This window comes from Lentinula edodes, assembly GCF_021015755.1.
Source record: "Lentinula edodes strain Le(Bin) 0899 ss11 chromosome Unknown C8R40scaffold_25, whole genome shotgun sequence".
Lineage (NCBI taxonomy): Eukaryota > Fungi > Basidiomycota > Agaricomycetes > Agaricales > Omphalotaceae > Lentinula > Lentinula edodes.
Genome location: NW_025764331.1, coordinates 435,846 through 456,777, shown reverse-complemented (window position 1 = coordinate 456,777; position 20,932 = coordinate 435,846). Strand labels below are relative to the sequence as shown.

Below are 20,932 nucleotides of genomic sequence, written 5' to 3'. Positions count from 1 at the left end.
AAGAGACCTTCAGGATCAAGGCCGGATCCGTTGATTTATGACTCTAGTCATATTTGCCGGATTCCGGAAGACACATCGGATGATCCGTTATTTCCTTTCTCAGATGTTCTTCTTGACCACCACAGTGCTTGCCTTTGTTATTCGAATATTTATCGCACTTTGTACACGAACAGTCTTTCAACCTGACGAATACTTCCAGGCGCTTGAACCTGCGCACCACATTGTCTTTGGCTATGGTCACCTTACTTGGGAATGGCTTAGTCCTCAACCAATTCGCAGCATCGTCTATCCGGCATTGAACGTGCCCATATATTGGATCTTGAAGCAAACAGGCGTTGACAGCTATGGGAGGCTTGGTGATTTTCTAATGGTGTGTATACAAGACGTTCAGCTTGTTGTGCCCAGGTGACCGACTTGTTAGGTCAACAGTCCGCGCGTGTTACACGGCTCGTTTTCAGCTCTCACCGACATCTGGCTTTGCAAACTTACGCGTCGGACGATTGGAGGACGCTACGTGTCCTCTGCGGTACGTGAACTACTGCCTCATGGAATAAATAATCCAATCACCAAAATCTTGTAGTTGTTTCTCTCCTTAACATCGCTCTTCCATGCCCTGTCGTTGTCTAGATCCCTGTCCAACTCTTTGGAAACTTCTTTAACCACCATAGCGCTAACTTACTATCCGTGGAATGGCTTCTTCGCTGCTCAAACAAGGTACGTTCCCTCACGCACGATCCAAGTTCGTCTCGGACCAATAATTGTCAGATCGGACATCCAGAAAATGCTTTTCTTTGCTGCAATGGCATGCTCTGTTAGAATCACTAACACGATTATTTGGGCCTTTCTTCTTCCTTCCCTTTTCTGGAAGATGCGGTCCAATTCTAAATTATTGATAATGAGCTCTTTTGACATTGTGATCATAGGGTGAGCGTGCAAATACATCCAAGGTCTTAATCTCATCTGTTCTAGAGGCGCAACAATAGGAATAATCTTCGTTTTGGATACGATATACTACGCGCAGCCGACCTTCACTCCGTTCAGCTTTCTGGTTACCAACCTCTCAGGTGTCTCTCTGTTCTACGGCAATAGCCCATGGCACTACTACCTCTCTCAAGCTCTTCCAATCTTGTGTACTACGTCATTACCTTTCGTCCTGGATGGAATCTGGTCGACAATATACTCTGGGAATCCCGCCTTACAAACACTCCTTGGAGTAATCGTTTGGACTATCGGTGTATATTCCCTCTCTGGGCACAAAGAATGGCGGTTCATTCATCCCCTTCTTCCCATATTGCACATCTTGGCTGCGAAATCCTTGGTTGAACGATCCTCGCACAAGGTAGATATCAGGGAGAAGTCCAACACCCAACGCATTCCCATTCGGAGAGCGTTTCTTGGTTTACTGCTCGTTACATTGCCCATATCAGCATGGATTGTGTTTGTTCATTGTAGTGGACCTCTCAGTGTAATGTCCTATATCAGGAACATACCGGAAAACGAGCTCCGCGGCGGTGTTGTAGGGTTCTTAATGCCTTGCCATTCTACACCCGGTCATGCATATTTGCATCGACCTCAGCTCGCGAATGGCGGTCTATGGGCTTTGGGATGTGAGCCTCCGCTGAAGTGAGCGTCTCGTTGTTTTATATAACCAACATCGTTGAACACCTGTCACAGCAACCAAAATCTCAGCGCATATCGCGATCAAACCAATATATTCTTCGCTAATCCTCATCAATATCTATTAGACCGTTTCCCTAATCACGTAAACCCTGCCTTTCCAAAGTCGCCGCACCCAGCTTCAATACCAGGACAATCGATATCCGACGATGCATGGCTCCACGAATGGCCGAGATATCTAGTGTGTTTCGGTGCTCTGTTGGAGGAACACGGAGTCAGGGAACATCTAGTGGGGAGAGGTTACGAAGAAGTGTGGAAAAGTGGGAGATCTTGGGAAGGAGACAGTGATACAAGGAAAGGTGCGGTCAGAATATGGAAGTGGCGAGAAAAGAGTTGACGTATTCAAAACTTGTCCTTGAACTTCATAACCAATCTGGAATCTCATTCATACCTTTCTTATAGTTAGTTGTGAAGCTGTTGCGTATTCCTCAGCATCGCATCGTCAGTGAAGCACCGGTGGAGTATATCATACATCTAGAGTGTGTATATAATTATTCGATGATTTCCACATCGACTTCTTCCTCTGGAACTTCCGGGCCTGCATGAAGAGCCTCGTCGAGGGTGTTGTAAAGCGTACGCAAAAACAACGCTAGCTGATCCCGGGTAAACGAGAAAGCGGTCCCCATATGTTGCAAGCGTTCAATGAATTCTTCAGACTCCTTGTCCAGTTCAAGAGGTTCGTAGTACATCATCTCGTGGAGCTGATTCTTGCTCTTGACCGGTGTATCGTCTTCAAGATCTATTCTCTCCCAACGACAGATCAACATAAAGTTCAGACCTGTAGCAGCAATCAACATCAATACGACGCAATCTGAAAGTGGGGGTAAAAGAGACACCTACTATGTCTTTTCGCATCGTGGCTAGACACGTAAGTAAAGACACAAGTCGCGGTCCAGTCATCAAAATTGAGGTACTGTGAACGTTGGGGTTTCAATCCCACTATGAGCAAATTCGTTGAATCTTCGTATAACCGCACGAGTTGAAGATTCTGCGGTTTGTCAGATCCAAGTACATCGCCTTGTGGGCGGACAGAGCCATGCTGTGTCTTGGCTTTGTACGCCAGGAAATTTTTCTTTTCTACCTCCAGCTCAAAAACGACCTCCTTCTCTAAGTTCCTCAAGTCAATGCTGAGTTAATAATTGAATAGTATCAGCTCACCTCGTTGTGCACTCTCTTTGATCAACTGGTCTTTCTCTTTGATTATTTCCTGTGCTTCCTCGAATTGTTGCCGCCAGGCCAATACTTCATTTTCAATCTTCCGATTCTCCTCATCCGCGGCTTCACGTGTAAGAAGATGAAGGACGGAAGTTTTACCGGAACGCATTAGGGGTTCAACTTTAGCAAGGTTCGTTGTCAACTCCTTGTTAACCCTTTCAAGGGCTGATATTACCATCAGAGAAAAAGCTCGAAATTCAAAAAATTTGACGTTACCTGCGATCTCTGCCTCAAACTGTTCCTTTTGAGCAAGCATGAGAGCCTCGGCTTCTGTCTCTCTCACCCGCATAATCTTCTCGAGTTGCTTTGTCAAATCTTCGCAGCGTTGTTCCATCTAGGACAGACACTTTAATGCAAATTGTAGGAATTCAAATGGGTGAGCGAACCTCCTCGCGGCCTTTTATTTCCTGGAGTGGGTCTAGATTGTTAGGAAGCAAATGCGCAAGGAAAAGTATTTACACACTCGTTTGAGACGTTTTTCAAGCTGCATAACCTTACGTCAAATAAAACGTATAGATTTCGACATTAAATAACAGCACCTCGTTATATTGCTTGCGTTCAACCGCTTCGCCTACTACCATCGTTGACCGAGAAGTTCCGACATTAAGTTCTCCACCCATTTCATAATCTGATTCTTCCACAACCTGCAACTCATCGTCACCAGGTCCCCCCATGTTCCCATTCGAGTTTAGAGGTTGTGCTCTGGCCTTTCCCTTTGCTCGGGCGGACTTGGGCTTGACTTTCGTATTGTTGCGACCTACATGGATCCCGCGAGCGGTAGGGATCGACGTCGTCGATCCAAGCTCATCCTCGTTCTGGCCATTGTCAACATCGATGACTTCATGATGATGAAGTTCAACCAGTTTTTGCCTTGATCTAGAGCTAGGTTTAGAGGGGCCTGCAACTTGGTTCCCTTGCGAGCGAGAAACACGAGTTTTCGCTTGACGGACAGGAGGAGTGCCATATCCACCTATAATATAAGACGTCGGTGAGCGAACAGCAGCGGAGCATGAGCGGTACAGATTTCGCGCACCAAGGTCGTCGTCCGACATGCCTGCAAACGCCAATCGCAGTGTTCACTGTTCAGCACCGGTCCGTGACGAACATTCAACGCGGCGCACGTGTTCGCCGTGACTGCGATACTTACATAATTAATAATAATATTAATGGGCCAATTTTATTTCCGGGAAATCTCCGAAAGCATCTATCACACTGGGGTGCAAATTATCATAAGTTTTTGTGGCTTATGAGACTTACGGTAAATTAACATGAAATGGCTAAAGCATAAGATATAAGATTGTCTACTTATCTGGTTGTTTATGATGAACCTATGCAAAGAAATTTCCTTTCATGGAAGTTTTATTCCATACTAAGTTTACAAGTTTACAAGATGATATTCATCTGTGTCCTAAAAGGACTAAGGCTACATGTAACCCCTACGTAATACTTTCCATAAGTCACAAATCTTATCTTATCGGAAATTTACATCAATTTTCCAAAAGTCTTCAGTAACACGGGACGCAAAAGCCATGGCAGTTCATTTGAACTGCCATTAAGGCATCCACTGTGGCATCCGACTGTCACTGACTGACATAACCCGGCATCAGCAATCACTTCGGCATGACATATGATATTTCACAGAATCAATTTCTCATCTCAACATATTTTAATTTTTGTGGGGTGTTATTTCTTTCATTTCTACCTTGACTGTTTCTCAATATCTCATGTAATGTATATACAGACTCACTATGTCATTTTTTTAGGTATATAAGTGGTAATATATTCACAAATCATGAATATCATTTCTTCACTCTAAAGATCTTTTCATCTGCAAAACCCGTATTTTCGGCTAGGTAGAGCAGCTGGAAGCACCCAGTAATTTATGTAGATGCTTAGCAGAAATATTTGCTCTGGAAAGGGGAAAGCAATAAATGAAATATTTGCTCTGGAAAGGGGAAAGCAATAAATGAAATATTAAAATCAGACTAGTGCAAGGACAATATCCATTCACACATCAATTCTGTACTTCAGTTGAATATACTTGAACTGTTAGCATGAGCTTGATCTTAGTTGATAGTGAAGCAACTGGTCATTGATATAGGTACTTGTTAGTATAAGTTTAATCTATGGTGCAGTCAGCACGTGGACTGTCTTCTGGATATACTAAAGCTCACCTTGGTTGATAGTAAAGCAACTGAGGGACTCAAATACAATGTGAGCATGATCTATTTTATACTGTACAGTATTGTAATCAAAGATGGCATATACAGATAGGGATAGTCAAAGTAGGCCTGTATATACATACAGAGTATATGTCCCAACATGAACAAATGTCAGTCAATATTTATGGGCTCTATCACCTTGCTTGGCTAGGTTTCTTGCCATCTTCAAGTTTAATTGATGCAGTTTCATTTCATATCACAATTATACTACAACATGGCTTCCTTCTTGGCCTGGCTTGTCTCCCATCTACTCATTGCTCCAATTATTACATCCTTTTCAATGTCCAACCACCTCATCCAAATGTTACTGTAAAAATGGTTTTTGTTCATGCTCTGTTTTCTACATTACTTTTTTGCTATGGAGCCATCTACTTGTTGAAAGTGCATATTGTAAGAAATTGTACCTAAGCTCACTATCCTGTCCATATCTTTGTATGCTATTGGAAAGTCAGGCAATCTAGGCAAGGTCAGTGCCTTGGTACAAGGCCCTTTCCCAGTTCAATTGATATCTGGAATATATCTCATGAAAATCATTGACCATTGGTTTCTCATTACTGTCCAGGTCCATTCTCTGTTTTTAGTTTAAAGTATAACTGATGTGAAATATATACCCAACCACTAACGCAGAATCCAACTGAGCTAAAAGGATATGACAAAATAATTGTCATAGGGGGGGACTATTACCTTGACATCTATGAAATCTGTATATTAGTGAATAGGGAGTTCTGAAACCACTAAATATGTGTCATAAAGTTTCAGATAATTCTGGCTGCTTTTTTTGCTAATGCAATCAATAATGTCTCTTGCTCTTTAATTAGTTGATGTGCACAGACAAATGGTCATATGTATAGTGGAGTCATAACTACCATAAAGAAAACCTCCAGCTCTACACAAGTGTAAGCTGTTCAAGACCTGTATAATTCCCAAAGCAACAGAGAAAAATTCTCAGCTTCCTCTGGTTGCTTTGGTACTGGGAAGTGCTCAGCTGCTCTTGAAATAAAAGTGCTGTCCAGCTGGGAAATTACACCAGTAGTCCATCAAGACTGCTGAAAGTGCATTTATTGCAGAATATTACTACTTACTAGCTCATACTTACTGATGATATACATTTTGCTAACACTTCAAGAACTTTCAAGACATTGTGGAAATAATTGATCAGTGTAAAACTGTTTATGTAGTTGCTCAACTGAACAATTTTAGCATACTCTCAGCAACCCACCTCTGAATAACAGAAAAATTTTATAATCAACTATATCTTTCTTTGAGGCATATAGAGCTAAATAGAGCTCATGTATGTGGAATGTAATCCCTCCAACACCATGCATCATCTCAAATGTAGATTGTTTTTATTGTCAAGTCCATGCCGCGGGCCTCCATTACGCTGCTCGGTACTCCGAAGATCTGCTCCTTATTGTAATCTCACTCCTATTGTTCTTTCTCGCTACACATATCCTTTCGTTCTAGTCTCTCATTATTGTCTTTTACTCTTTCGTTCTAGTCTCTCCTTATTGTCTTTTACTCTACCCTGCAGGTACTACTCGTATAGCTCCTAGTAGTTAGTCTGGCGCTCCGCACTGATGCGCCGTTCCGTAGATATAAATACTGCCTGTACGCTACTGTAGTTCCTCAGTTTAATTATCGACTTAGATCAACTTAGATCTCCCTTCTCAACTTAACTCTTCTCTAAGTCTTCAGGCTCAACGCCTTGGAGTACTCCCCATTATAACCTTAGGACTTAGACGTCCTCTGGTTCGCTCCTCGTCACCGGCGATACCGCCGCTCCGACCTGGCTGCTACTTAGCTTCTCTCTCTCTACTCTCGCTCTCCGGGGACTAACGGCGTAACGGCGGTGTTGTTAATAACTTCACTACTGTCCCACTCGTCTTCCGCACTTAGACACCTTGTGGCTCTGGCACGGTTACACGGTGTACATGATCTTAACAGTATAATTAAACTCAATCCATTAACGTCGTACTGACATATCATTTTTTATGCCTCTGAAAACTTGAGCTCAATCTAGAGCTAACTCCGAAGAAAATACTTTCTTCACTACAGCTCAATCATTTGCCCCATTCTCCGACTCTATCTCTGCAATCGGTCAACCACGTCGCCGTAATCGCGGTTTCGGTCCAGCCACAGTTCCTACTACGTCGACTCTTCCTGAAGCCATGGAAGAAGAACAACAATTTGAGTACAGCACCTTGTACACTGGTGACGGACAACCTGTTCAAGTCCTGACCCCTCGCCGTGGACAACCCCCCGTGGTCGCTCCGGCTCGGGGCCGGTCTACTACTCGAATTGATTCTCCAATCCTCCAAGCCATAGCCCGCCGTACGGGGAAACAACCCCAACGTCGCGCTGCTTCTGAATCTCCTCGTGACCCACCTCCTCACTTCGATTTGGACACTGGTGATCACGATGATCAAGACCCTCCTGTCGACCCCGACGATCCGGGCGTCGATAATAACAACGACGATCTGGATGACGATTCCGGTGGTTTACCGCGTGGTGAACCTGGTGACCCCAGTGGACCTGGTGGTCCTGGTGGTCCCGGCGGTCCCGGCGGTCCTGGTGGACCTAGTGGACCCCGTTCCCCAATCTCTCCTGACATCCCCAACGAGCAACGTGCTATGTTGGAACTCCTCTCGGGGTTCAAGGGCTCCATTGAGACCCTTGGCACCGTCCTCGCCGCTCTCGGCCGTCCTTCTGATAGCTCTGAATCTAAGAGCAAAGTCAAGGAGCCAGAGGTATTCGACGGTTCGGACCCCCGAAAACTCAAGACGTTCTTCGTCAATCTCGCCCTGGTCTTTAATGACCGTCCCAAGTACTTCACCGACCAACGGAAGGTGAATTATACTCTTTCTTATCTCAGTGGGTCAGCCAAAGAATGGTTTGTCCCTGATATCCTCGACCCGGACCTCGACTCGCTGCCGGCCTGGACGTCGTCCTTCACGGCCCTTGTAAAGGAGCTACAGGACAACTTCGGCATTTACGACGCCCAAGGCGAGGCCGAGGACGCCCTTGGTAACCTTAAGATGAAGGAAACCGAGAATATCCGGAAGTACAACATCCGGTTCAACACCCTGGCTGCTAGCACCAACTGGGATTCTGCCGCCCTGAAATGGGCTTATGGACGAGGCCTGGCTGAACGTATCAAGGACGAAATGGCGCGGTTGCCCGAACCGGCAACGCTCGCCGCTTATCGTCTGGAAGTTCTTCGCATTGACAACCGTTATTGGAAGCGCGAAGAAACCAAGAAGCGTGAGGCTGGTAAGCCTTTTATTGCTCGGAACCCGAAGAAGGGTTCCTCGGACTTCAAGACTGGTTCTACTAACCAGCACAACAATTCTCAGCCTTCAGGCTCTTCGGCGCCGTTCACGCCGAAACCTAAACCCTTCTCTGGTGGTAAGCCTAACACCAATGGTAAGCCCCAGAACTCTTCGAATTCCGGCCAATCCGGCGGTCAGCGCCCCGCATTCAACCATCTAGGAGCAGATGGTAAGGTACTTCCCTCCGAACGGGAAAGAAGGATGAAGAACAATCTTTGTCTCTTCTGCGGTGGTAAGCATCAGATTGCTGACTGCAACAAGCGAAAGGCCTGAGAATCGAAGGGCCGCGCTGCCGAGGTTGAAGAAACCCCCGAAGCAACCATTGAGGTTGTTGAAGAGGATTCGGAAAACTAATCCGCAGCTCTTGTTCCCCGGTACGAAACGGGAGCTGCGTTGATCAGGTTCGTACCTCACCTGGGGAGTTATATCTCAACGCGTCCGCTCTTTCTTCTATTGAACGATCTCTTGTAATATCATTGACTACTGAATTTCCTTTATCCGATTCGGCCGCGCCAGCCGAACCCATCTCTGCTCTTCTCAAATTTCCTACTCTTGTTGATTCTGGTTCTACTGACTCTTTCATCGATACTCGTTATGTTTCTCAGAACTCTATTCCTACGACCAAAATCTCTCCTGTTAATCTTCGTCTTTTTGATGGTTCTTTATCTTCTAAACCCATTACCGATATGGCGAATATCGCCGTTCGGTTCCCTTCTGGCGAGCTGCTTCTATTACCCTTTTATGTTACTCATTTAGATTCATCTTGTAAAGCAGTATTAGGTTACAGTTTCTTATCCCGCTACAATCTGTTGATTGACTGGGCATCTCGAAACATTATGTTCCGTAACACTTCACATCTTGATTCTCCACAGACGTCTGTGCCTTCTGCTATCAACCCTGTTGTTGCAAAGGTCGCTGTTCCGTTACCGGAACTTTCGCCGTCGGTCCTACCGACAATTCTGGAGACCCCTCCTGGGGACTCACCTCGCTCTCGCTCTCGCTCCCGCTCTCGGACTTTACGGGCCAAGCCCCTTTTGTCTAAATTCCCTTTTGAACCCATCTATTCTTACCCTACGGTCTCTCAATTCGCTGCTCAGCTGGAAACCCCCGAGGTTGACATTGCACTGGTAAGTGCTGCAGTCTTTAACAGGGCTTGCAAGGACGCTGGTATGGAACCCATACTACTTCATGCTATCCACTCAGAGGTCGCGGCCCGCACCGCCGACCGCTCTTCCACCACTCCATCCTTCTATTCCAGAAGAGTACGCAGAGTTTGCAGACGTCTTCGACGAGATTGCTGCAGATTCACTCCCTGAACATAGACCTTACGACTTGAAGATTGACTTGGAAGAGGGCGCTTCGCCGCCCCTCGGCCATATTTATCCTTTGTCTGAAAAGGAGTTAGTCGCCCTTAAAGACTTTATTGACAAACAGCTGGCAACTGGTGCCATCACCCCATCATCCTCTCCTCACGGCGCTCCGGTCCTTTTTGTCCCGAAGAAAGACGGCAAACTTCGCCTTTGCGTCGATTTCCGTGGACTCAATCGTATCACCAAAAAGGATCGTTACCCACTCCCACTCATTTCAGACCTTCTCGACACTCCGAAAAGAGCTAAAATATACACCAAATTGGATCTCGCTCACGCTTATCATCTAGTCAGAATCGCTGAGGGTGACGAATGGAAGACCACCTTTCGGACCCGTTACGGCTCTTACGAATGGAAGGTCATGCCGTTCGGCCTTACGAACGCCCCTGCGGCTTTCCAGCGGTTTGTTAATGACATCTTCTCTGACATGCTCGATGTTTGTGTCATCGTCTATTTGGACGATATTCTGATCTACTCTGAAACGCCGGAAGAACACCAAGAACACGTCAAGGAAGTTCTTCGGCGGCTTCGCCATCATCGGCTTTACGCCAATCCCGAGAAGTGCGAGTTCAATATGGATACTGTTGAGTATTTGGGTTATATTCTTTCTCCCGACGGATTGACTATGTCCAAGGAGAAAGTTCAGACAGTTCTAGAGTGGCCGGTCCCGAGGAAGGTTAAGGACATTCAGTCGTTCTTGGGTTTCGCAAATTTTTATCGTCGTTTTATTTATAATTATAGCGATATCGTTGTGCCGATGACTCGGCTTACCCGAAAAGGCGCTCCCTGGATCTGGGACAGCAGCTGTCAAGAGGCCTTCGAAAACCTCAAAATCGCTTTTACTTCTGCGCCGATACTGGCCCATTGGGAGCCGAATCGCCCACTTATCGTGGAGACCGACGCTTCCAACTACGCCATTGCGGCCATTCTTTCCATCCAATATGCTGACGGTGAAATTCATCCTCTAGCCTTCCTTTCCAGAACGCTTCATGCGGCGGAACTCAATTACGATACCCACGACAAAGAGCTACTGGCCATCTTCGAGGCCTTTAAAGCTTGGCGTCATTATCTGGAAGGCTCGGGTGATCCGGTGGACGTCGTCACCGATCACAAGAATCTTGAGTATTTTTCTACTACCAAGGTTCTCACCCGCCGACAGGTCCGATGGTCAGAATTTTTGCATCAATTCAATATGGTCATTCGCTTCCGGCCGGGGAAACTCGGCGAGAAACCCAACTCGATAACTAGACGCTGGGACGTCTACCCTAAAGAGGGGGATATCGGCTACGCCCAAGTGAACCCTCACAACTTCCGTCCTATCTTTACTAACGAACAACTCACTGCGTCTCTTCGAGCTACCTTCTTGGAAGGCCCGGTTTTACGAGCCTCGATTATCATGGATATCGAAGCCCTACACCAGGCTATCATCCTCGCCCTTCCTGCCGACCCGAGCTCCGTTGTTGGCTTGGAACTTGCAAAAGATCCTTCCAATGAACGTTGGAGCTTAGGTAGTGACAAGCTACTACGCCTTGACGACCGTATTTATGTTCCTAATCACGGCGATCTTTGCCTTCAAGTTCTCCGCTACTTTCATGATCATCCACTCTCCGGCCATTTCGGCCAGAACCGCACTCTAGAAGCTGTACGTTGTCAATACACCTGGCCCAAGGTCAGAGACTTCGTCCGTGACTATGTCACCTCTTGCACTGTTTGTGGTCGCAACAAACCTCGCCGTCATTGGCCTTACGGGTTGTTGAAGCCTCTGCCAGTTCCGGTCCGACCATGGGATTCCATCTCCATGGACTTCATTGAGCAACTGCCAATGTCGAATGGTTATACAGCCATCCTCGTCGTTGTGGATCGATCTTCCAAGCAAGCTATTTTCATCCCTACTTTCGACACCATTACATCCGAACAATTAGCTGAGCTTTTTGTTATTCACGTCTTCTCTAAACATGGTGTTCCTAATCATGTCACTTCTGATCGTGGTTCCGAATTTGTTTCAGCGTTTTTCCGGGCTCTCGGTAAAGCGCTCTCCATGGAACTTCATTATACCTCTGGATATCATCCGGAAGCCGACGGGCAGACCAAGCGCGTCAATCAGACTCTTGAGCAGTACATCAGGATCTATTGTTCCTACCAACAAGATGACTGGTCGCCGCTACTTCCGATCGCCGAGTTCGCCTATAACAACGCTCCCAACGCTTCCACAGGTATTACTCCATTCTTCGCTAACAAAGGATACCACCCAAATATCACCATTTGGCCTGAGGTCGACATGAAGTCTGATCTTGCTAGAGACTTCGTCGTCAACCTTGATGAACTCCACGCTTTCCTTCGAGAGGAAATCCTTTTAGCTCAGTCTCGTTACAAGGAACAAGCTGACAGGAAAAGAATCTCGCACCCGGAGTTCCCGATCGGCTCCGAAGTATTTGTTCTTGCTAAGCATATTCGCTCTACTCGTCCTACTGAAAAATTCTCTGAAAAATATCTTGGTCCTTTCAAGGTCGTCAGTCGACCTGGTACTTTGTCTTATGAACTCAAGCTCCCGGACTACCTTCGCCGAATTCACCCGGTTTTCCATGTCTCACAGCTGGAGCCAGTTATGCCGAATCCTTTCCCGAATCGTACTCAATCTCCTCCACCTCCAATTGAAGTCGATGGTGAAGAGGAGTACAACGTTGCCGAAATCCTGGACTCCAAGCTGGACAGAAGGTATAAGTGTTGTCCTCTACGTTATTATATTCGGTGGGCCGGTTATGAAGGTACCGACGATGAATTCTCCTGGGTTGCTGCTGATGAATTACATGCTGATGAACTGGTACCCGCATTCCACGCTCGATACCCTTTGAAACCTGGACCTTGATCACACAAAATCATTTTATTCCTTTTCCTCGTTTTTCCGCCGCGCTCCGCCGAAGTTTACTTTGTGTGTTAGAGGATAAACACGATGATAGCAAATTGAGTGTTTATCTCTTTCCCTAAATAGCTTACATTCTCCTTCAATTTACTGTTCTTACTTATATGTTATTTACACTTAAAAACTACCTATACTTCAAACTAATTACTTCTTACGCCGCCTCGCGGCCCATTCGCTTTCCGATTCAAATCGCGTTAAATTTTTATATACAAACAAAAAACCAAAAAAAAAACAATTTATACAACAGGGACAGGAGACAACAAGAAGACTACAAGAAGTACAAGAGAGGCCGAAGGCCGATGTCCGATGTCCGCGATACTACTACTCTACCACTTCCTTCTCCTTCCCCTTATCCGCTCGCGCCTCGGTCGGCGCCATCTCCTCCTCGACTATTTCCTCCTCCTCTCCTTCCCCATCTTTCTCCATCTCCTTCTCCCTCTCCTCCACTTCTTCTTCTTCCTCCCTTTCTTCATCACTCTCCTCAACAACCCTTCGCCACTTCAACGGACGCCGCCGCTCGGTGGTCCTCCTCGACGGTCCTGCCGCCGCCGGTCCTTCTCCCATACCCATCAAGGACATCCTAGTGTCCATGGATATGAGGCGCGTATGATCGTCCTCTTGCCTTCTCAGCAGCTGGCGAAGGTACTGCTGAGTTTTCGAATTGGCCTCTCGTAAGGCCCGGTTGTTGGCGAGGATCTGCGCCATCTGACTTTCGAGTACGGCCAAGCGCTCGCCGCTCGGACTTGATCCTCCCTCCTTCTTCACTACATACGGACGACCCGAGTACGAACATCGCACCTTCGAGTCGTGGCAGGGCTTGCAGATTACACTGCTCCGCTTGCTAGCTTGCTTTAGGCAAGGGATCTTCTTCGACCGGCACCGCTCGCAAGGCTCTCGGTCATCCTCATCATCATCATCGTCGTCGCCGTCATCGCCATCATCGGGGTCCTCACCAACGGGCTGAAAAGGAATAAGTTAGCAACAAGAAGAGATCAGGGGAAAAAGAGGACGCACCTGAACCTTGGCTTTGCCTTTTCCTTTACTCTTCAACCTCGATATTTCCACAATCGGCCTTCTTGGCGACGCAGAAACATCCCCCGTTGAAGTTCCTCCCTGACTCCTAGCTGTTGCAGCCTCTGCTAGCTTCCTCCTCCACTCGACGAGTTCGTCCTCCTGTTCGCGAGCCCGAACGGCCCGGTCGCGTGCACCTTGAGCAGCCTGACGTCTGGCCGCCGCCGCCTGTGCCGCCGCTCACTTCTTTTTCTCTGCCTCCTCTGCTGCCTTCCTCGCAGCCGCCTCTTCTGCTGCCTTCTTCTTGGCAGCCTCTGCTGCTTTCCTTGCTTTGACTCGTTCAACCCGTGCCAGGGCCTCCCTGAGGATTTCGTCTTCATCCTCGTCGATAGGAGCGCCAGGACTCGGAGGATCGGCGGGGCGGGCTGAGGTACTAGCAGAGGGTTGGGTAGTGGTGGTGGTACGGCTTGTCAACATTGTTGTGGACTTAGAAAATTTGAGGAAAAGTTAGGCCCTTAGCGGCAAAACCCTGGGCCTTTTATACGGCAAAACTGCGCACAGACCAGCGAAAATTTTCCTTCGAATTGTACTTGGTGTACGGTGAACCGAAAATTTTCACTGATGACTAACGCCATTTCCCGGTACTAACGGCTTTTGAAAATTTTCCTGCTGACTGATGGGCCAAATCCCCGATCCTGACGGCCTTTAAAATTTTTCTGTGGTGACTAACCAACTCCCGGTATTAATGGCTTTCGAGGGCTCAAGCCTAAGAGGGGGATACTGTCAAGTCCATGCCGCGGGCCTCCATTACGCCGCTCGGTACTCCGAAGATCTGCTCCTTATTGTAATCTCACTCCTATTGTTCTTTCTCGCTACACATATCCTTTCGTTCTAGTCTCTCCTTATTGTCTTTTACTCTACCCTGCAGGTACTACTCGTATAGCTCCTAGTAGTTAGTCTGGCGCTCCGCACTGATGCGCCGTTCCGTAGATATAAATACTGCCTGTACGCTACTGTAGTTCCTCAGTTTAATTATCGACTTAGATCAACTTAGATCTCCCTTCTCAACTTAACTCTTCTCTAAGTCTTCAGGCTCAACGCCTTGGAGTACTCCCCATTATAACCTTAGGACTTAGACGTCCTCTGGTTCGCTCCTCGTCACCGGCGATACCGCCGCTCCGACCTGGCTGCTACTTAGCTTCTCTCTCTCTACTCTCGCTCTCCGGGGACTAACGGCGTAACGGCGGTGTTGTTAATAACTTCACTACTGTCCCACTCGTCTTCCACACTTAGACACCTTGTGGCTCTGGCACGGTTACACGGTGTACATGATCTTAACATTTATCCTCAACATCTGCAAAACATGTATACTTGCCAGAGCAAGGATACTGGCTGGAGAGCGCTCTCCAGCGACGAAAGCACCCAAAGCAAAAATCAAAGCCTGCTCTGGGTGCTTTCGCTGCTGGGAAGTGCTCTGAACTGCTCTGAACTGCTTTCGGCTATTTAGCCGAACATACAGGTTTTGCAGATGAACCTCATGATGGTCTTCATATGATTACTGCATGTATACATAGTATTGCTGGAAGGAGCAGACTCATGTAAACAAATTACTTGTGATCCCTAATTTTTAGGACACACACATTATACACCTCAAGATGTACACTGTTATTTTCTATGTTCATGAATGAACCCTAATCTTTGAGACTCACAGGTTGTGCGGCTCAGGGTTTGCACGGGTTGATGTGATCACGGTTGCGGCGTGCCCGGCCCGGGTCGCAACCGGATGCCAACGGTGATGCAAGTACTCTGCATCAAGAATAGTCCGGAACAGTCCAGGCCCAAGACCGAAAACATACAGATAGTACTCTGTTGCTTTGTACCCACTAGAGAGTTTCTCCGCAGGATTACGAGGTGGTCGTTGAAACGAGCTTGGAAAATACTGAGTTGTATTGGCAACAGTTTTACCGTGATCTTCCCATGTTGACCCAACAAGTTTGACCCACTCCCATGCATCTGTATCGCTTACTTCACGTTTAAGTGTTCCACGCCAAAGACAAAGGAGTAAGTCTTCGAGGTTGAGTAGGAGTAGGTGCATCAAGTCAAGGCCAAAGCACCGTGGAACGGGAAGAGAATATCCAGGGTGGAGCCCACTAAGGATACTTGGCTTCGACAATCCTGTAGCCTTTCGATTATATTTGTACTCAGTCTTATCCTTCGAGGCACGAAGCTTTGCAATTTTTTCGTCATACTGCACTGCGGTCTGCGGCTCGAGTCCTTGAATATCTGTGTCCGGATGCTGATTGTCCAAAATAGAAGCATTATTTGGTCGCGCATGGACAGCATAATAGTGACCACTATTAGGTTTATGTCGACCTTTCATTTCACATCCGACCCGACAACCCTGAGCACCATGGTGTCCAACACGCCCATCCCATTCGACCATGCCAAGAGCATCTGCTAAGCCTAGAAGGAAGATTACTCGCTGGTACACAATCTTCTTTACTAATGCATCCCAGACTTTCATCCCCCTTCCATTATTTTCCTTCTGCAAAGCAGATAGATGATGGAGACCAGGAAAGAGGAAAGAATCAGTGTGTTTCGGCTTGTTGGGACCAGGAATGATAATATTCGGAAGGACTTTCTTTTTCTTGAAACGAGAGTCAGGTGCATAATCTTGGTTTATCCAGATACCAATCCAACAGTCCGACTTTTTGTTCTGGTAAAGCTGCGCACCATCGATGGAAGCGGAGATAGCAACATCATCCTCAGTCATACCGATATTCTCAACAAGCTGACGTACATCCTCTCCACACCAAATATCATCGTAGATCATTTCAGCTCCTTCAACTTCATCGTCATAGTCCTCGACCATTCTCCGGATCTGGTCAAGCTTCTGAGTTCGATATTTCCTGCCATCCGCTCCCTCAGATGAACGCCGGTTTGCAGCTAGTTGTGGACCAAGGAGGATTGTACTACATTGTAAACGCGGTACCTTGTCACCAGTTCGACGAAGCTGATCTAGATCATATCTGGGCTCGTTACAGTAGAAACAGTGTTCAAGGTCTGTCCAGGGCCCTGTAAATGCATGACAGGAATTCACGCACATATCACTGTACACGCTGATGACACCTGTGGTATCAGCTATGAAGCTCTTCACACAGTGATAAGAGAGGATATTTGTTTCAGGAAAACGAAGTAGAATTGCATTGCGAACACTACTGTATGTGGCTTCGGAGGCGTGTGTAATAGAGAGATAGAGATCAATGGATAGTCGTGTATCTGGGTCCAATTCATCCGGAGGACCTTCGATTGGATTTCGCAGTCGTTCGATTGTACGTTCGTCAAGTCCACTGTTCTCGAGGGTAGCTTCACGCAGGAGTTGAATAAATTCATCTGCGATGCGAATATCCTCAATCGAAGATTTCGCTCCAACGTTTTCATTACTCCCCTCACGTTCTTCCTCTTCATCGCTCTCCTCATCGCCATCTATGACTCCCTGACCATCTCCAACACCTCGCTCATGTAGGTGGAGATTTTCTAAAAATGCGGTGGTATACCGAGCATGAGCATCTTCCACCTGTTGCTCATTGAGGTCATCTTCGTCCAGTTCGTCCTCGGGCTCTGGTGATGCAGCTGGAGGTGATGGAAGAACCGATTCATCCAGGCCGGAAGGAATACTACTGCGCCTCGAGTTTTGGAAATCGTTGTTTGGTAGATATCTGCGAGGACCACGTGCAGGAGGAGAGGGGTATGAACGAGGTTGGTGGGTCGGAGAGGAGGGATAGGATTGCGAGCCCTTCAATCTCATTATGTTAGAACCAACAAGAATTAAGCAAAGTATTGTATTGCACCTCTGGTTCCGGTGAAGGGGATGCAAGCCGAGGTCGTTTCCCCAGACGAGCAATTGCTTCAGCTTCCTCCTGCCTACGATCCTGGAGGGCATGTCGCTGTACAGTTCGGATGTCAACTGAGGGACGGAGTCCACCACAACGAGAGCAATGACAGATTTGGGAGCGACCGTTATCCATAGCTGTATTAAGTCGGACAAAATTCGTGAGATGAAGCAAAAAAAAAAGGCAATAAATTGAACGTCGAAACCTTTTGAGCTCCTCGAGAACGGTGTGGACCTGCTGGGTATCAAATTCAATAAATTTACGTTCGTGGTGACAGTAGAAGATGAACTTTGCGTCATCACCAGATGTGGTCATACTCTCACGGATTTCAGCCGTTTTGACCGGATATTCCCATTGCAGGTTTTGACTGGGGGTGATGCCTTAATGGCAGTTCAAATGAACTGCCATGGCTTTTGCGTCCCGTGTAAGTGGCAGCAACTTATGGAGATTTGCACCCTGTGTATTATCCTGTGCTTATAGTACGCCTATTATTACAAGGATAGTGCGATAAATTGTGCATACGGGCATTATTACACCCGAGCTTCAATGTGCCAGTCCAACTTGTCAGCCCATTTTGGTAACAACTGCGATATTTGTTCCACATCTTTGTCGCCTCTGCCAGAAAGACACTGTTAACATGAGTTAGGACCAATCCTAAACATCTAGAGTACAAAATTTTACCACAACGATATCGGCATCCTTAGGAAGCGTCTTGGCAAGTTGCATTGCACCCCAGATGGCATGTGAGGATTCGAGTGCTAGACACAGATAGTTCAAGCTAATATAATTTCGTCTCAAATAAGACAAACCTGGAATGATACCCTCACGCTGAGTGAGTATCCGGAACCCACGAAGAGCTTCTTCATCAGTCGCTACAATATACTCCGCTCTTCCCGAATCCTTCAACCATGAATGCTCAGGTCCAACACCAGGGTAATCCAAACCAGCACTGATAGAGTGTGTTTCGATGATTTGACCCGCTGGTGACTGCATAATGTATGTTCGTACGCCGTGTAGAACACCGGGCTGGCCTTTTGACAAGGTAGCGCTGTGGCGGTCTCCGTCTAGGCCTGTGAAATAATTGAAGCCTCAGATGAATTTGTCAAAAAAAATTCTCGCCTTCACCACCAGCCTCCACACCAATTAAGCGGACATTCTTATCCTCAATAAAGTTATAGAATGTACCGATAGCGTTACTTCCTCCGCCAACGCACGCAACGACGGCTTCAGGAAGCTTACCACGCTTAGCATGTAACTGCTCCTTGATCTCTTGACTGATTACTTTTTGGAAATCTCGGACTATTGTCGGGAATGGATGTGGTCCAATTGCAGAGCCAACGAGGTAGTGCGTCGTTGCAAGATTGGTGACCCAGTCACGGAAGGCTTCATTGACAGCGTCTTTGAGGGTACATGAACCCGAGTGTACTGGGATGACCTAACAGAGTATACAATCAGGAAATGATGAATTCATTCAAGAGCCACAAACCTTTCCACCAAGCATTTCGATTCGGAATACATTGAGCGCTTGTCGTCGAACATCCTCGGAACCCATGTAAATGATACATTCAAGCCCGAACCTGGCGCAAACGGTTGCAGTTGCGACCCCATGCTGACCTGCGCCGGTCTCAGCGATAATTCGAGTTTTCCCTATGCGTTTCGCAAGAAGAATCTGTACACATCGTGTCAAACAGGATGCTCCACAAAGGACTGCCTACTGACCTGGCCTATGGCGTTGTTGATTTTGTGAGATCCAGTGTGGTTTCTGAGTAGGGCGGTCAGCAAGAATCATCAGTAGTCGTAAGTAGATCTTCGCACAGATCTTCGCGCTTAAGCCAGATGTTGGCTCCTCCAGCGTCCTTCGTAAGATTTTCCGCAAGATAAAGCTCTGAAGGTCTATTCATATAACCATAAAGACCCCGAAATTCCTTCCAAAACTCAGGATCGGCCATAGCAGACTTGTGCGCCTCTTCTAATTCGGCGAGACAGTCGACAATTGCTTCAGGGACGTACTGCCCACCGAATTGCCCAAAGCGTGCGGGCAGTACAGTAGGATCTGCCGTAGTATTAGCGATTGGTGGTCCATCCTTGTTAACATTGAGAGTGGGAGTGCTTAATCTTGGAGGTGGTGGTGAGCGGGATGTGGCAGGTTCACCCTTGTGCGATATTTGTGATAGGTATTCGGTAACTTTTTGATTTCCCTGACCTGGAGGCGCATCCTTGATAACAGTAACGATGCGACTGCCAATGACGACTCCATCTGCACCCGCATTGGCAACATAATCAAAATGTCCTCGGTTGGCGACGCCAAATCCGACTGCAACCGGTACAGTAGCGTATTCACGAACACGAGAGATTATATCAGGGAGTGCGATATTCATTGCAATCTTGTCCGACGATCCAGTAGTGCCCATCTATCGGAAGCTTGTTAAGGCGGGATGAGAAAGACGTAGGCACGACCAACCTTCGATACGATGTATATGAAAGTGTCCGCTATCGAGGCAAGGAACTTGATGCGATGTAGAGTAGTCGAAGGGGCAATCAGTGGAACATAAGACAACCTTTTTGTGAAATCAGTCGATTAAAAATCACAGGTTCATTGAAGAAGATACGTACTGAACTTTGGCACATTTCTCTCGGAAAGTTAACGCCTCTTCAGGAGGTAGGTCAACCATAATGAACCCATTTGCTTCTGCTTCACTCGCGTCCTGGATGGCTTTGTCCTCGCCGTACGCTAAGATCGGATTATAGTAACCTGAACCATGTCAGTATACATTTTGAAAGGCTTTTGGAATTTCAACATTACCCATCAAAAGGACAGGGAGAGTTAGTCCTTTACTACGTGCCTCTCGTAGCTGCCCAAGCACTGTGGGATAGTCTATATCATTTTTGAGAGCAATCTTGAGACGAAAAGGTTAAATGGTTGCCGGATATCACAGATAGCTATCTTGGACTCACTGTATTACTTTCTTGAATGACAGGACCGTCGGCGATTGGATCTGAAAATGGTACACCAAGTTCTATGATGTCTGCGCCTCCCTGTTGCATTGCCAGCAGTAATGGTACGGTATCCTCCTTCTGAGGATACCCCGCGGTGATGAAGGTCACCAAAGCGGGTGTTCCCTGGAATACTTCGGGGTCAGCTTGGATTAACACATCAGAAGCATCAGCACTTCAGCATTCTTCTTTGCGAACACATCTTTAATGGCTTGCATTCCGATGAGTGAAAATAAAAGTAGATGAAAGTGGATGTTTTGTCGAGTCACTGAGCATGGAGTTTTATCGGAAACTTTCAATTGAA

General features: G+C 46.9%; 4 protein-coding genes across 4 annotated transcripts; 1 reads left to right on the top strand and 3 right to left on the bottom strand.

The window, feature by feature from the left end:
- Window positions 1-103: 103 nt before the first annotated feature.
- C8R40DRAFT_1172421 (glycosyltransferase family 22 protein) lies at window positions 104-2,014 on the top strand (the record flags this gene model as incomplete). The annotated part of the gene is made up of 6 exons (XM_046231849.1): window positions 104-370; window positions 422-526; window positions 581-714; window positions 766-924; window positions 970-1,623; window positions 1,675-2,014. The coding sequence occupies 6 exons, from the start codon at window positions 104-106 to the stop codon at window positions 2,012-2,014; spliced, it is 1,659 nt and encodes a 552-aa protein (XP_046084723.1).
- On the bottom strand, window positions 1,675-4,062 carry C8R40DRAFT_1112879 (uncharacterized protein). Its single transcript, XM_046228430.1, has 9 exons — window positions 3,926-4,062; window positions 3,432-3,862; window positions 3,356-3,376; window positions 3,279-3,299; window positions 3,109-3,226; window positions 2,836-3,057; window positions 2,518-2,784; window positions 2,069-2,455; window positions 1,675-1,873 (listed from the first exon to the last, which is right to left on the bottom strand). The coding sequence occupies exons 1-8, from the start codon at window positions 3,942-3,944 to the stop codon at window positions 2,169-2,171; spliced, it is 1,386 nt and encodes a 461-aa protein (XP_046084722.1). The 5' UTR covers window positions 3,945-4,062; the 3' UTR covers window positions 1,675-1,873; window positions 2,069-2,168.
- A 12,730-nt stretch (window positions 4,063-16,792) lies between these two features.
- On the bottom strand, window positions 16,793-18,015 carry C8R40DRAFT_1273153 (uncharacterized protein; the record flags this gene model as incomplete). The annotated part of the gene is made up of 3 exons (XM_046234084.1): window positions 17,840-18,015; window positions 17,593-17,771; window positions 16,793-17,537 (listed from the first exon to the last, which is right to left on the bottom strand). Coding segments are annotated over exons 1-3 (1,017 nt in total), but the record flags the coding sequence as incomplete, so codon positions are not given.
- On the bottom strand, window positions 17,977-20,915 carry C8R40DRAFT_1273152 (bifunctional tryptophan synthase TRP1). The gene is made up of 12 exons (XM_046234083.1): window positions 20,805-20,915; window positions 20,590-20,754; window positions 20,438-20,531; window positions 20,248-20,386; window positions 20,096-20,192; window positions 19,450-20,045; window positions 19,354-19,396; window positions 19,121-19,303; window positions 18,754-19,069; window positions 18,444-18,704; window positions 18,316-18,392; window positions 17,977-18,263 (listed from the first exon to the last, which is right to left on the bottom strand). The coding sequence occupies exons 1-12, from the start codon at window positions 20,844-20,846 to the stop codon at window positions 18,165-18,167; spliced, it is 2,112 nt and encodes a 703-aa protein (XP_046084720.1). The 5' UTR covers window positions 20,847-20,915; the 3' UTR covers window positions 17,977-18,164.
- Window positions 20,916-20,932: the final 17 nt, after the last annotated feature.